We start from the raw sequence: 13,925 nt of genomic DNA on the forward strand, positions 1-13,925 counted from the left end.
AGAGGGAACCCCCACCCTCTGCCCCCAGCTGCTACTCACTTGGGGAGGTGGGGGGAGAAAGGTGAGCAGAGGTAAACCGGAGCATGCTGCATACAGGCTCTGCAAGTGCGATGATATAATTTCTGGGTTAAACTGGAAGCTACAGTGTCTCAGCAGGTCTGGTCCAAAACATAATAAAAAATGCTGTGTTCTGGGCCTGCTGAGATTCTGTAACTTCTGGTTTAAACTGGAAGTTATGTCATCAGGTCTGCAGAGCTTATGTGCAGCATGCTCTGGCTACCTCTGCACACCTGGAGAGAAGGATTGGCACCCCCTCACACACTTTTCAGGTAGGGGGGCTCACCTGGCAACTCTACTGGAGACCCACTGTTAGCCCTGGTGGGAGCTACAAATATACTGATGTGCTGTGTGTAAGCTTGCCAAAGAGGGCAAATAGTGGTTCCTCCAGACAGTTTTGGGTTTGGAAAGTGGCATAGGGAGAATAGTTAGGCCCGTACATTGGACCTACATACATCTGGGAATTGAATTCTGAGCGTGAAATTCCTGGTGCACATCTGATTGAAAGGATCAGGGTGGACATGTGAGAGACACAAGGACTTTGTAATTTTTGAATCAGTGAGTGATTAATTCTTCAAGTATAAACCAGAATTTCCAAAGTGTCTGGTAAGTGAGGCACTATTTTTTTAAATTTAAAATTTAAATTGGAAGCACACTTAACACTTCAAAAGGTTTACTTTTAGCATGTACAAGAACTACCTATCCTCAGAGGAGCTTATCTTCTGTGTTTCTGCACGAGTCAGTTTTTCAAGGTGTGCTTCCTCTCAGCACAGGTAATTCTTCTGCTCTGGGATTGATTGATCCTACAGAGATGTGGAAGAATTACATGTCCTCAGCACGGGCTGATTGGAAGGAAGCAAGTCCAGAGCAGTAAAAACATTCAGAGACCCAACAATCTTCTCTATTGGTGGGAATACCGTTTGTTATTTTGCAGCTTACTAGTGTTCCCCTGCACATAGATTAGTCCACCATCTGATTAGCAACTCTAATAATAATAACAGTAATAACATTCGACTTATATACCGACCTTCAGGACAATCTAGCACCCACTCAGAGCAGTTTACAAAGTATGTTATTATTATCCCCACAACAATCACCCTGTGAGGTAGGTGGGGTTGAGAGAGCTCCAGAGAGCTGTGACTGACCCAGGGTCACCCAGCTGGCTTCAAGCAGAGGAGTGGGGAATCAAACCCAATTCTCCAGACTAGAGTCCCGCTGCTCTTAACCACTACATCAAACTTGGTTCCTGGGCTCCAATTATGGAATGGGCTGCTCTTTACAAAGTTGGATTGTACCCTGCTGTGTTCAGACCTCTGTTTTTGTGCTCCCGCTAGAGTTAGTCCAGCTAGAATTAGCCATTGCCCACAAGCCCTAAAATCTCAAGGTGTCTGATCCAGCAAACGTTAAGTGCTTTTGAAAAGCCTCTGGATTTGAAGTGGATTTTAAAGTGTTTATCTCTGCCTGGGTTGTTCCCACTGAGAAAAGGTATCAAAAGAACGAGTCAAGAAGGCAACAAATGTGCATTTTTGGTGTTTTGTCTTTTCCTGCATATGGTTCCAGCTATGACATAATAAACTAAACCATGGGTAATTCTTATTCACAAAACTCTTGTAGCAAGTCAGCATACTGTTCTCGGTGGCAGACAGGAGACCCATTGGGCCCCTTTAAGAGAAAGAAGGGCATAATGAAAAAATCAAAATGTTTACCAATCTAATCAGTTTGGTATGATCTGTTTTGAGGCATTTTTAAAAGTTTTGTTTTGCTTCGTATAATAAAACAAGTAATTCTGATATTTTTGTATAATTATATTTTCTACAGTTTTTTGAACATTGTAAACAAACCAAAGCAATCAATCTCCTTGGACATAGTGGGTATTTATATAGCTATAAGCATAGGAGCAAGGTCAAATACTTCAGATAAGCAGCAAACTAGAACTATACTTAGTTTGTGGTTTTCTTGCTAGCAAATGCCAAACCAGAAGACAATTTGCAAAAAAAAAACACACAAGTTACTTTCAAACTTGTTATTTTGAATCAGGCAAGGTGTTTCACGTAGGAGGGGTTTTTTGGCATAAAACATTGATGTGACGTTCTTCTGTTGCCTGAGATAGTACATTTTAAAGTGTGTCATAGAAAGTTTTATTTTCATAGGAAACTGACAATCCAAGCCTTACTGTTGTTTACTCAGAAGTCATATGGACTTCTTCCTTTACAGAAAGTTTACTTAAGACGGCAGTCTTAGGTTTTATGGGAACACGGATTTCACTGACTCCTAAATGAAGTCAAAGAAGGGCTAAGAAAGTTCCCAAACAGGAAAGAAATGCCAGCAGCAGGCATCTTATATGAAATATCTTTGTTATTTCTACTGCACATCTCCAGTAATCCCTACTTTTGGATATAAAACTGAAATTACCTTAAGAAATCATCCTGCTATTCTTGTCTCATGGATGAACGCTACTAATGCAAAGTAAACCTATTATTTCTACATCTCGTTCTTGAAGATCCTAGTTAATAAAGAACGACACTAATAGCTCAAGCCTGTATGTGTCTATTCAGAAGTAAGCCACATTACATTTAAGGGTGCTTACTCCCTGGGTAAGTGATCGTAAGACTGCATCCTAAATTAGCTTCACCAGTGTTCCACCAGTTAGGCAAGTTCTTATGTTCAGATATTTTGACTGAAGATTAAGCATATCCCAACACAGCTTACTCTCCTTAAAGCATAAGCAACACTTCAGGCCCGCTATTTGCCATCCTCCTTCCCACAGTGTCTTAGAGGTCCTTCTTGTGGCCAGTGAGGATAGCCAGACTTTCTGGCATTGTTTACCATGCTATCGTTGCCGTTAGGTACTGTCACAGAAACTTCTTTGCTAGTCTCTTATGCAGCTTGCCTACTGATTCCTTGGTTTGTGTTTATACTTCTTCTGGTTAGTTCTGTTTTCTCTAGACACCTAGTCCCCTTCACAGCATGAAAAAATTTGGCATGCAGAACTTAAACTGATCCAGATGTTCTAGTTCAGTGAGAGTTCTGCTCATTTCCCTAGTTCATCTTTGGATATACATCAACATCGTTGTCCCAGACTGAAAAAGTGGCTAAAAAATGAGTTAATAAATACCGAGTGCTTGTTTTTAACTGTCTCATTTCTAATTGCTCAGATTTACAAAGCCTCCAGTGTTGTTGTTTTCTTTGGATGGATTCAGGGCTGAGTATTTGCACACATGGGGTGGACTTCTTCCTGTTATTAGCAAATTACGTGAGTAGTTTCTCTGTTCTGAGGGATAGCATGTTGATATATAAAGATAAAAACTAAGCTGTGTGTTTTCTTTATTTTCTCTCTTGAATTCCTTACATTACCTGTAAACTTTTGACCTATAGTTCCATGGGGGTTTTTTCCCAACAAGGGATGAGTAAAGAGGCGAGGGCTGTTCTTGAGTTCCATAAAGCGTTGATACAGTTAAGCAACCATTTATGTAGGTGGGCAGTAATTATCTTCCACATTTCCAAAACCACATTCCTAAACATGGAAAATTTGGTGACATGGGACTGTCTGCTTCCTCAAGGTTTCTTAGTATTGGGGATAAAGATGGTGAAATATTAAAACATAGAAGAGAGAGAGAGAGAGAGAGAGAGAGAGAGAGAGAGAGAGAGAGAGAGATATTAAAATGCTTTAAAATAAATAAATATATTTCACTATGCACTCACAATGTACTTGGCTTTCTAGCTCTGGAGTATTGGAAAAGGGAAGCAGAGAGGAATCAGAAGTGATGATGTTGCTACGTTGTTCACGTCTATTGTTCTTGATCACCTTCTGTTTATGGAAACTGTGTAAAAGAATGTCAATTATGTGGGCGGTACAAGACCTTGGCCTTCTTGTTGAAGTCCTGAAACAGAAAAATCTACAGTATAATTTAATGAATATAATTTTACATGAAAGTCTTTATTTAAAACTTCTATAGAAACCCTGAGGAGTTCTGATAAGAGAGATTAAGGCAGTGTTGTTAAGATCATTTGTGAATTGTTTAGCACAATATAAAATTTCTCATTTTACATAATTTTCATAGTTTCTGTTGAGCACTAGTAAGCCAATCAGAATAAAATACAAGTATACAGAGAGCCTCAAGGAAAGTTCCTTCTGTTTTTCCATGAAGGAGTCTCACATTTGTTTAGGGTTTTTATCTATAAAGTAACAATCCAAGATTGTGCTGCAGCTTTGTTTGAAAATGTTTGCTGTGATCAGACTTTACGCAGACACCCCAATGGCTTGATTTGCCTGATGGGATACTTTTTTTCTTTGTTGAATACTAAAACTACTTTTGGCTTGTGTTATTCAAGTAATCCCCCAACCAAGGCCGTTTCCAGACGGCTTACCTGCCTCTGGAGAGTCGCGCCATGTTGCGGGGAAAACGCGAAATATCGCGTTTTCTCGCACGAGTTTTGCGCGACGTCGCGCAAAACTCGCGCGAGAAAACGCAATATTTCGCGTTTTCCCCGCAACATGGTGCGACGTTCCAGAGGCAGGTAAGCCGTCTGGAAACGGCCCAAGTCATAATCTGGATGTAATTTTTAAAGTCCCATGATTTAAAAGCAGGTCACCTAATGGCAGGGAGGAGGGAAACCTGCTATTTGAGAAGCAAAAGCCAAATGCCTTGAGTGTTCAAAGCTAGCTGCATGATTCCTTAGATCTTGGCTGTTGCTAGTTATTATATTTTTGTTGTGAAATTGCCTCATTTAAATGGATTTGTAATAACTGATCCTCCTAAATTCAGATTGAGATAACAGATTGTGTATAGTGAGATTCTTTCTTTTGCACCTTTACAATGGAGACTGCTGACAGCTGTGTGCATGAATGCTCAGTCCTGCTTTCAGTCTCAGTGATAGCTGCACACTGCTTTTCCTGCTCTCGAGTCAGCTGCTGGAACTTTTTTTGAAATGTTCATTTGATACAACTGACATATTAGCAACATAATGTTTCAGGTGATAATTGACATAGCACTTTATTTAATGCTTTTTGGGAACAGCGGTAATGTTGTATGGATTAATATGAGATGGTACCAGATATGCATTTAACAGCAAGATATAATTTCACAGATTTACCTGTCTTAAGAAAAGTGGACTATGACCAGGCACTGCATCTAATAGCCAAGCTCTGGCCCCCATTCAGATAGTGAAATCCATGAAATGGGATCAGCCATGGCTACCATTTCAGGTTCTGTAAATCTGGCGGAACCCAGGTTTGAAGAGAAAAAGAAAATAGGATGTAACTGCCTTCCAGTCCTTTTAATATGGATATCAACAAATCCCTGGCTAAGTTGGACCAGTATATGGGTTGCTATAGCAACCACTGTGTATGTTGAGGCTTCTGGAGATTTGGTGGAGGGCTGCGGAAGCAGAGGTGGCCAGGACGAAGAGATGGAGGAGAAGGATATAACGATAGTGAGTGGAGTGGGGGAGTCAAGGGGGGCAATGAGGGGAGGTAATGTGATCAGGATGAAGAAGTAAATAAAATAGAGATGAGGAAAAATTTATTTTCCCCTTCTCTCACAAATATCCTTGTTTCTTCTAACAGCATCCTGTTCTGGAATGCCCATAAGTAGCTGAGTTTAAGGAAGTGGATCATGGGATCAAATGATTGTCTTTGTCCTACTTGGGACTGTTAATGAATGGCATGTAAGAAGTCAGATGGAAAGAAGGTTCTTTAAAATGTCTTATGGTAGTATGAGGAAGGGATATGGTTTGTTTGGTTTGGTTTGGTTTAAAACTGAAAACAGAAGCCTGGAGAGATAAATGGCTGCAATTTTTGTGGATTTCTAAATTTTTAATTTAGAATTACAGGGTGATGATAATAAACTGAATGCAAATTTCTCTACATCTGTTTCTCTCTATGTGTAGATATATATGTATGTACGCACAAATATATACAGCTCTTATACAAAGGTCTCATCTTGAAAATTTCAGCATTTTCTCTTGTGAAGGTTTCTCTGTTCACATTTATAAAAGCCAATTTACATATACACATAACTGTGTGGTAGCCTCTTAAAACAATAGCGTTGACAGGGGCTGACTATGTGGCAGCTTCCCACATGATCTGGATAATTTTTACCAGGCCAGCATGAACTTCACACAGGCACTGGCTGGGCAAAAATTGGCTGAATTTGGGGACAGAGGCGATTCTCACAAGTGGATTGCCATGTGGTGCGATATCTATGTGATTATGGTTGACTTAGCTGAGCAGAATTGCTGAACATTCATTTTGCCATATTTCATATAAAAATTAATACAAAGTGTACATGTGAAATTGTTAAAACATTTCTAACTATTTCCCCCCTCTCTCACTAGAAAAATGTGGAACACATACTGATGGCATGAGACCAGTATATCCATCAAAAACATTTCCCAATCATTACAGCATTGCCACGGTAAGCATGTTTGCTGAGAATTGTCTGAATTCTGTATTTAGAATTTAACCTGTAGTTGGTTGCTTACTGAGTAAGATCTTACACTGCAGGAAAAGAACTGTAGCCAACACAATTCTGCAAACATTGTAAGAGTTTTGGACAACTTCGGCAGCAATTGCATCACTTAGCAGCATAGAAAATACTTGCAGACATTGTGTGTAGGTGTGAAATATCAGAATAGTAAGACCAAAGAGCCAACACCAGTCAATGTAGTGAGGATGTCTGATAAGGAGAACAGCTAATGGTTGTCTTACGGTAGAGCTATGGCCAATAGTTGGCAGAGACTAATGGCAACAGATAATAAATCCCTTTGTTTTTCCCCAAACAACAGTACTTTCCTCACAGTCCCATGTATTTGGACTGTGTTGTTGTTGTTGTTGTTGTTGTTGTTGCTGCTGCTACTGCTGTTGTTATTATTATTGTTGTTATTATTATTATTATTATTATGTATTGTGTAGCCTTAAAAGTGTCTACTGCTGCTCTCATATCATTCTACATGGCTCCAGGCACTGCTCTCCCAAAGCATTGCAAATTCTAAAAAAAAAATGCCATTAGATTTAGATGTGACCTAAAACCTAGTGGTTTGCAAAACAGAATTCCCGTGCCAAAGAAGATGATGTTGTTGTTGTTATACTTCTTGACCGCCCTCCCCATCAGACAGGCTCAGGGCGGTGTAACAACATACGATTTTTACATAAAGATTAAAAACAATAAAAACATTATAAAAACAGTAAAACATTATTCCATATACAATTAAAATTGGCGGATATAAATATTAAAATACAGCATTTTAGACGCAGGGCTTGGCTCTTACATCATGCCCTGCGTCATACTTAGGAGCTCCTGTACGGGTGGTGGATGGTCTTCAGTGGTATGGCCGGCGAGAGGACAGCCTAGCCCCTACCAAATGCCTGGCGGAACGTCTCCATCTTGCAGGCCCGGTGGAAAGATAACAAATCCTCCCAGGCCCTAGTTTCCTCAGACAGAGAGTTCCACCAGGTCGGAGCCAGGACTGAAAAGGCCCTGGCTCTAGTAGAGGCCAGGCGGACCTCCCTGGGGCCAGGGACCATCAGCAAGTGCTTACTGGCTGATCCAAGCGACCTCTGGAGAACATATGGGGAGAGGCGGTCCCGAAGGTATGCTGGGCCCAGTCCATATAGGGCTTTATAAGTCAGCACCAGAACCTTGAACTGGACCCGGTACTCAACTGGTAACCAGTGCAGCCGACGGATGATGGGTGTTATATGTGCCATGATTGGAGCTCTGGCAACCACCCGTGCAGCTGCATTCTGAACCAGCTGCAGTTTCTAGATCAAGCTCAAGGGAAGCCCTGTGTAGAGTGAGCTACTGTAGCCTAATCTGGAGGTGACCATTGCCTGGATCACTGTCGTAAGGTCATGGGTCAATAAGTAAGGGACAAGTTGTCGAGCTTGTCTTAGATAGAAAAATGAGGATCGAACAACCGCTGCGACCTGTGCCTCCATAGACAGGGGAGCATCCAGGACCACCCCCAAGCTCCTCACTATTGACACCAGCGTAAGTGGTGCTCCATTGAGAGCAGGGAGCTGGAGTCCTGCACCCATGGACCCTAGACCCACATGCAGGACCTCTGTCTTCGAGGGATTCAGTCTCAGCCAACTCTGCTTCAACCATCCAGTCACAGCTCTGAAGGCAGCTGATACACATGGAAATCACTGTTTCAAATCATCACCTTGATTTTCTGGAACAGTAACACAAATCTAAGATGCTTGCAAGAATGAAACTCCCCTCTCTGAAAAAAATATTGAGTTTCTCCTCCAAGTTCTGATGCTTACCAGCCATGCAGCATGAATAGCATGTATCCTCCCCCCCCCCTGCACACACTGCTTTCCAATTAGACCATTGCAGGGGAGGAGCACAGAGCACTCCCAGCTAATCCAAGCTGCAGAGAGCTGCCATTCTCTCCCCCACCCCACTTTGTGGGTTGTAGAGAGAGTTTTCTTTCCCTCTGAAAGTAGAAAGCTTGGGCTTGTTCAGGGGACTGTAGAATTTCAAACCCTTTGTCCAGTTGCTTGAAATTGGGGGTTCTTTGCTGGGTAGGCAAAGGAAGCTCCACTGCAAATTTGGTGACATTTGGTTGAAAAACGATGACTTCAGCACCCACCAAAAAAGTCCCCCATAGGGAATTATGGAAAAACTGCCAGTCTCATTCCTTACTTTGTTAAACAGACCACAGCAAGGAAGCATGGCAAATGGATAGTTTTCTGTGGAAAAGTTTTTTATTGTCAGTCAGTCACTGTAAGATGTAGAAAAATGAAATAAATGCAGACAGGGTGGGCACTATACCATCTGGAGCTCTCCTGCTAGGCTGCCACGATTTTAGAACTCAGTAGAGATAAGTTTGGTTGTGCAGAGAGGGACCTATTTTGGGAGACTGTTAAATCAACCCCCTTTGAAACTTAAGAGGTCTTTAGATTAGCAGGAAGACTGTGTTTTCTGCAAATTTGGTGTTATTATCTTTATAAACAACTGTTCCAGACCCTTGAATAGATTTCTCATTGAAAATGGTTTCAAAGAAAAAACACATGCATTTGACTTCTGAATTGGTAATATATCTGGAAACAAGCAATCACAGCAAACACACACACACACCTATTACTAAAACTGTCTGTGGCCACCTGGATAGCAGTTAGATAAGATGCTAAAGTAGACTGTAATCTCAGGATAATAAGTGGTGCAGATACCATAGTTGGGCGCCACACAACTATGTTTCAGGCTTGTGCCTGCAATCCCTGCTGTACCTCATCTATTCATACATAGCAAGCAAATTAATAATTTCCAAATCAAACCCTACTTTACCTTTCATCCCCTCTGTATTGACTGATTCCCTGGTGCTGGTTCTTTGGTCTTAGCATCCAGACATTTCACAACTATACTCATTTTCTGCAATTATTTTCTAAGTTGCTAAACCAGCCATCTGTGAGCAGCCTGGATCAATTGGCTTAACCTGAGCTTGTCAGAACTTGGGAGCTAAGTGAAGTGGCCAGAGTTAGTACTTGAGTGGGAGACCACCAAGGAAGACTGGGGTTGCTATACGGAGGAAGGCGATGACAAAACACCTCTGCTCCTCTCTTGCCTCGAACTCTCTGGGATTGGGGTTGCCATGAGCTTTTTAAAGCCGTCTGTGAAGAGAGAAGTAAGTGAGGAGCAGAAATCATGCAACTTAATCTGAAACTTCTTCAAGGTATGTTTATGTAGTGCCAAATGATGAAGGAAGTCTATATGTCAATAGAGCTTTAACTATTAAGATTAAGTCTGCTGCTTTTTGCAAAATAAGTTACTCTTAAATATGTGTATGTGCTACTGTGATACTTCCACTTTAGTATTTATTTTGATTTTTATCCTTTCCTATTTTAAAGTGTCAGAAAGACAACAATAAAACAGTCAGCCTTTTGTCATATGTTCTTAAACCTTTCAGTTGATTCCCTGCCAGTTAAGATATCACCCGCACCCTGGTTTTCATCTGTCTCTCGACAGGCCTCTCTTTTTTCTTTCCAAGAAATTCTGTCCCTTCACTTGTACTCCTACAGTCATTAAGGGATGTCACCCCCTAACCCATCTGGAGCCTCACTGTTGCTCCACATGAACTGAGACCATACCTCAGAAAGCACCCAAATTTCCCTCAGGATGCTTGTTGCAGAGGAAAGGTAACAAGCTGTCTTTTAGGGAACAAAGGTTGAAAATCACTGTTGTGGTCTTTTAAAGAAAAACCAGGCTGGTATTCTCTTGGCTTCAAGTACTGTTGCTTGAAAGTTGCCAAATGGACAGAAGCATAAACAGCATTGAAAACTAGGTACTAATGACTCAGTCTTGCTTGCAGGGCCTGTATCCTGAATCACACGGTCTAGTAGATAACAAAATGTATGAACCAAAGAGACATGCTTTCTTCACGCTCAGAAATGAAGAAAAGTTCAACCTACAGTGGTACCTAGGGCAGCCGGTAAGTGGTGATTTTAGACATACAGCCCTGAGATATATTAATGTCTTTCAAAATAAGGCACATTTTAAGTTTTTGAATTTTGTTTGTTTTTACTTTTTAAAAATGGGAAATAAAGTATTTTATTGAATACTAAAGCAACGAATAAAACTTACAGTATAGGCATAAAAGGTGAGTACATGGAGAATGAATAAAACTTACTGTATAGTAAAGAGGCAGCACAATCCTGAGGGGTGCTGTGGCAGATTCATCCCAGCACCAGTGTAACTTCAGTGGCACTAGTTTGTTCCCTATGAACTTTCCACAGGGAGATAAGCCAACACACAAACCTGGCCAGACACAGGAAGCAGAACAAGTGCTCTGGTCTCCATAGTAACAACAACTGCATCCACCAATCACACAACAGCAGATGTTGACCATCCTATGAGTGCCACCTACAGGAGCATTCAGTCTCTGGCCAGCAATGCTGCCTCTCAGTGCCACTCCTCCCCCCTCAGAGAACCGGTGGACAGAAGGAAAGACCCTGTGACTGCAGCACCCCATCAAGGCATGTGGCTGGAGAAGCCCCCTCCCTGGCCTGGAGGGCACACCCACCCCATCATTGGTAAGGGCCAGACTAGCAGCAAAAGCACCACCTACTTGCAAATGCCCCAATCAGAGCCACATACCTCTTTTGGAACAGTAAAAATAGATATGCAGAGGAAAAAAGAGACCAAGACCAGGTGCAAACCCACAGTCCCTGATATTCAGAACCAGCCCATAACCTCAGAGCCAAGAGAAGAGGTTCTCGAAAGACATGCCAGCAGGCAGTAGATGCCCCACTGCAGCCCTGATGTCACCACCAGCCACATGGGCCCAACCAGAGGATATCACACAGATAGGCATGGCTCAGTGGGAAAGCACTGCGATAGCATGGCTGGGGATCCTGGTTAAATCCTCACTTGGGGAGAAGGGAGAGGCAGGCTAAATCCCTGCATCTAATTTTTTTGCCTGCCCAACCCACAAACGGGAAAAGGGGAGCAAGGATGGTACATGGAGAATTGCAGTACTTTTTATATGATTTGCATATTTTTTTCAACTAGAAGAAAAATGGCTAGCAGACAGAGATTCGGGGATCCAAACTATGTTCCACTACATTCATAAATAAAAGGAATTCTCAAATAGCAATATTTTCTCATTTTGTATGTTAAATGTAAAAGAAAAAAAACCCTAACAAGAAAAGTCCTGGATCCGGGGTTGTGACAGCAGTATTTCTCTTTTTGTACAGATTTGGCTGACAGCTATGTATCAAGGACAAAAATCAGCTTCATTCTTCTGGCCTGGTTCAGATGTTGATGTTAATGGAAGTTTTCCAAACATTTACAGAATATACAATAGGTGAGACTTTGTAGTTTGGGCAATAGCTAAATACACCAGCAAAAAAGAACTATAGATGTTCTGTTGAATCAAAAAAAAATGGGGGGGGGGGAGCTGTGATCTGTTGGTGCTGGTGAATGGAACGTTGCCGTTCTCAACACACTTATTTTGCAGGATTCTTTTTGGAGTAAGTCCTCACCCCATTATTGTGTTCTAGCACCACTGTCCCAACTGATCTTTAAGGGCTGGGTAGTTTAAAACACAGTTTAGGGATTAGGTGGGTAGCTGCTTTAAGGGAAGCTCAGTGGTGTAGACACTTTTAGTATGGGCCCTTATCATATTGCCTTGTGGTCTGTGGTGACTACCTGCCCATTACCACTACAGGACCACCATGGTAAACCACTTTAAAGCACATTTATTTGGCTTAATGGCAGGATGTAATTTTTAAGAATAAAATCCTGTGTTTTCAAACCTATCCCAAGAGTTCAGGTGGTTTTACTGTTTTGTTCCTAATCATGATCTAACATAAGTTAGAGTTACAAGTGTAATGGCAGCCACAGTGAATAGCAGTGTTCCTTGTGTCTTGTGCCTCCAAACCCAGTAGTCTGTCTACTTCCCTATAAGAGTGCACTGTAGCTATAGGTAATATGTTTGAGGTGCTATTTGAGGACTTTGAATTTGTAATGTAGTCCAACATTCTCTTGTCTTTAAGTATTGCTGAATATTTTTCTTTGGGAGAAGGGGCAAAAGTAGTCATACGTTAAATTGTTTGTGTGCGTGTGTGTGTGTGTGGGGGGGGGGGTCCTGTAGGGTTGGATCCAGCAGAAGACTTCTGACTTGCTGATTCCTCTTGGTCACTTGGTTATGGTAGTGCATGTTAATATAATAGGAATATAATTGTAGGTTGTTCTACACTTTTCCCACTGCTCAGACAGTCCTTTTCCACATTCAGCTGCAAATGGAATTGAAATGAGGGCACTATATTCCCCATAAAAATCTTTCCCTACAAGTACAATGCTACTATATGTTTACTTGAAAGTAAACAGCAAAAGTCCTAGTTCTCCCTGCAATTTTTCCTTAGTTCTGTTTTCAGGATAATTAATTACTTCCTGTTTTCACAGGCTCTCCTGGCACTCACATAAATGCTTAGTTGTTAGTTCTTGTGATGATAAGATTTTTTTTTAACCTTGTAGCAAGTCACAGTAGCCACTCAGGCTTTATTGCTTACTATCATTATAGTACTATTACAAATTTTGGTCATAGAAATGGAAAAAATACCAATGGCTTGATTTTCTGCAAAGCATTAAAAGAGTTCTTTCCTTTCCTGTACAAGAGCTGATAATTAAGCATTTACTAATGAGTGCTGGGGAGAACTGGGAAGCCTTTACAAAACTGTAATTAATTAATAAGGCTAAAAAAAGCAAAGTAATTTTTTAAAAAAGAACAGTAGCCTTGGGAAGGCTCAGTAGCATCCTTTCTGCCAACATGAGAATGGCTTTGCAATTGCACTTTAAATTTGGGGGAGGGAGGAACGACAAATGACACAAATGACATTTTTAACAAAGGAAATGTAAAGCAGAAAATACTATAAAGGAACTAGTTGTCTACAGTATCATCCGTAAATTGGATGATCAAATCATGACAGATGCAGATTAAATCGCTAGCGTAGAATCAGCCCTACATATAAGTTGTGCCTCATGTAAATGTATGGGCAATGTATGGACACTGTTTCACTTCATCAGTACGGCTTGGCTTGGATCCTTACAGAACAATGTCAAGATGTTGTTGGGACTGGGAGGAAGAGGGTACTTCCCCCGCCCCCCAATACTAGCTTTACCTTCTACAGGTGGAGTGTTAAAGGTTAGTGTTAGCAGCTCAGCTACAGACAATCCTAAGCAGAGTTCTTAAACATAATGGATTTAGAAGAATGTATGTCTCTGTTGCATTGGACTGCCAGACAAATTAACTTCAGTGGGAGTGTATTAGATGGTCTCCGCAACTTAAACCTAGTCTGAAAACTTAGCACAGCATATCTGCCTGCCAAGCTATAGAAATACCCATTCAGTGAAATGTCATGGTTT

At 41.3% G+C, this 13,925-nt stretch overlaps 1 protein-coding gene across 1 annotated transcript in view; it reads left to right on the plus strand.

Annotated features, from left to right (window-relative positions):
• The window catches only part of ENPP1 (ectonucleotide pyrophosphatase/phosphodiesterase 1), a 66,066-nt gene that overhangs the window by 19,664 nt on the left and 32,477 nt on the right, over positions 1-13,925 (plus strand). The window contains exons 6-9 of the mRNA XM_054975047.1: positions 3,213-3,310; positions 6,394-6,473; positions 10,372-10,491; positions 11,756-11,865. Coding sequence (XP_054831022.1) covers positions 3,213-3,310; positions 6,394-6,473; positions 10,372-10,491; positions 11,756-11,865 — 408 coding nt within the window. The remainder of the gene's footprint in view (positions 1-3,212; positions 3,311-6,393; positions 6,474-10,371; positions 10,492-11,755; positions 11,866-13,925) is intronic.

The sequence above is a fragment of the Eublepharis macularius genome, chromosome 1, assembly GCF_028583425.1.
Source record: "Eublepharis macularius isolate TG4126 chromosome 1, MPM_Emac_v1.0, whole genome shotgun sequence".
Classification (NCBI taxonomy): Eukaryota; Metazoa; Chordata; class Lepidosauria; order Squamata; family Eublepharidae; genus Eublepharis; species Eublepharis macularius.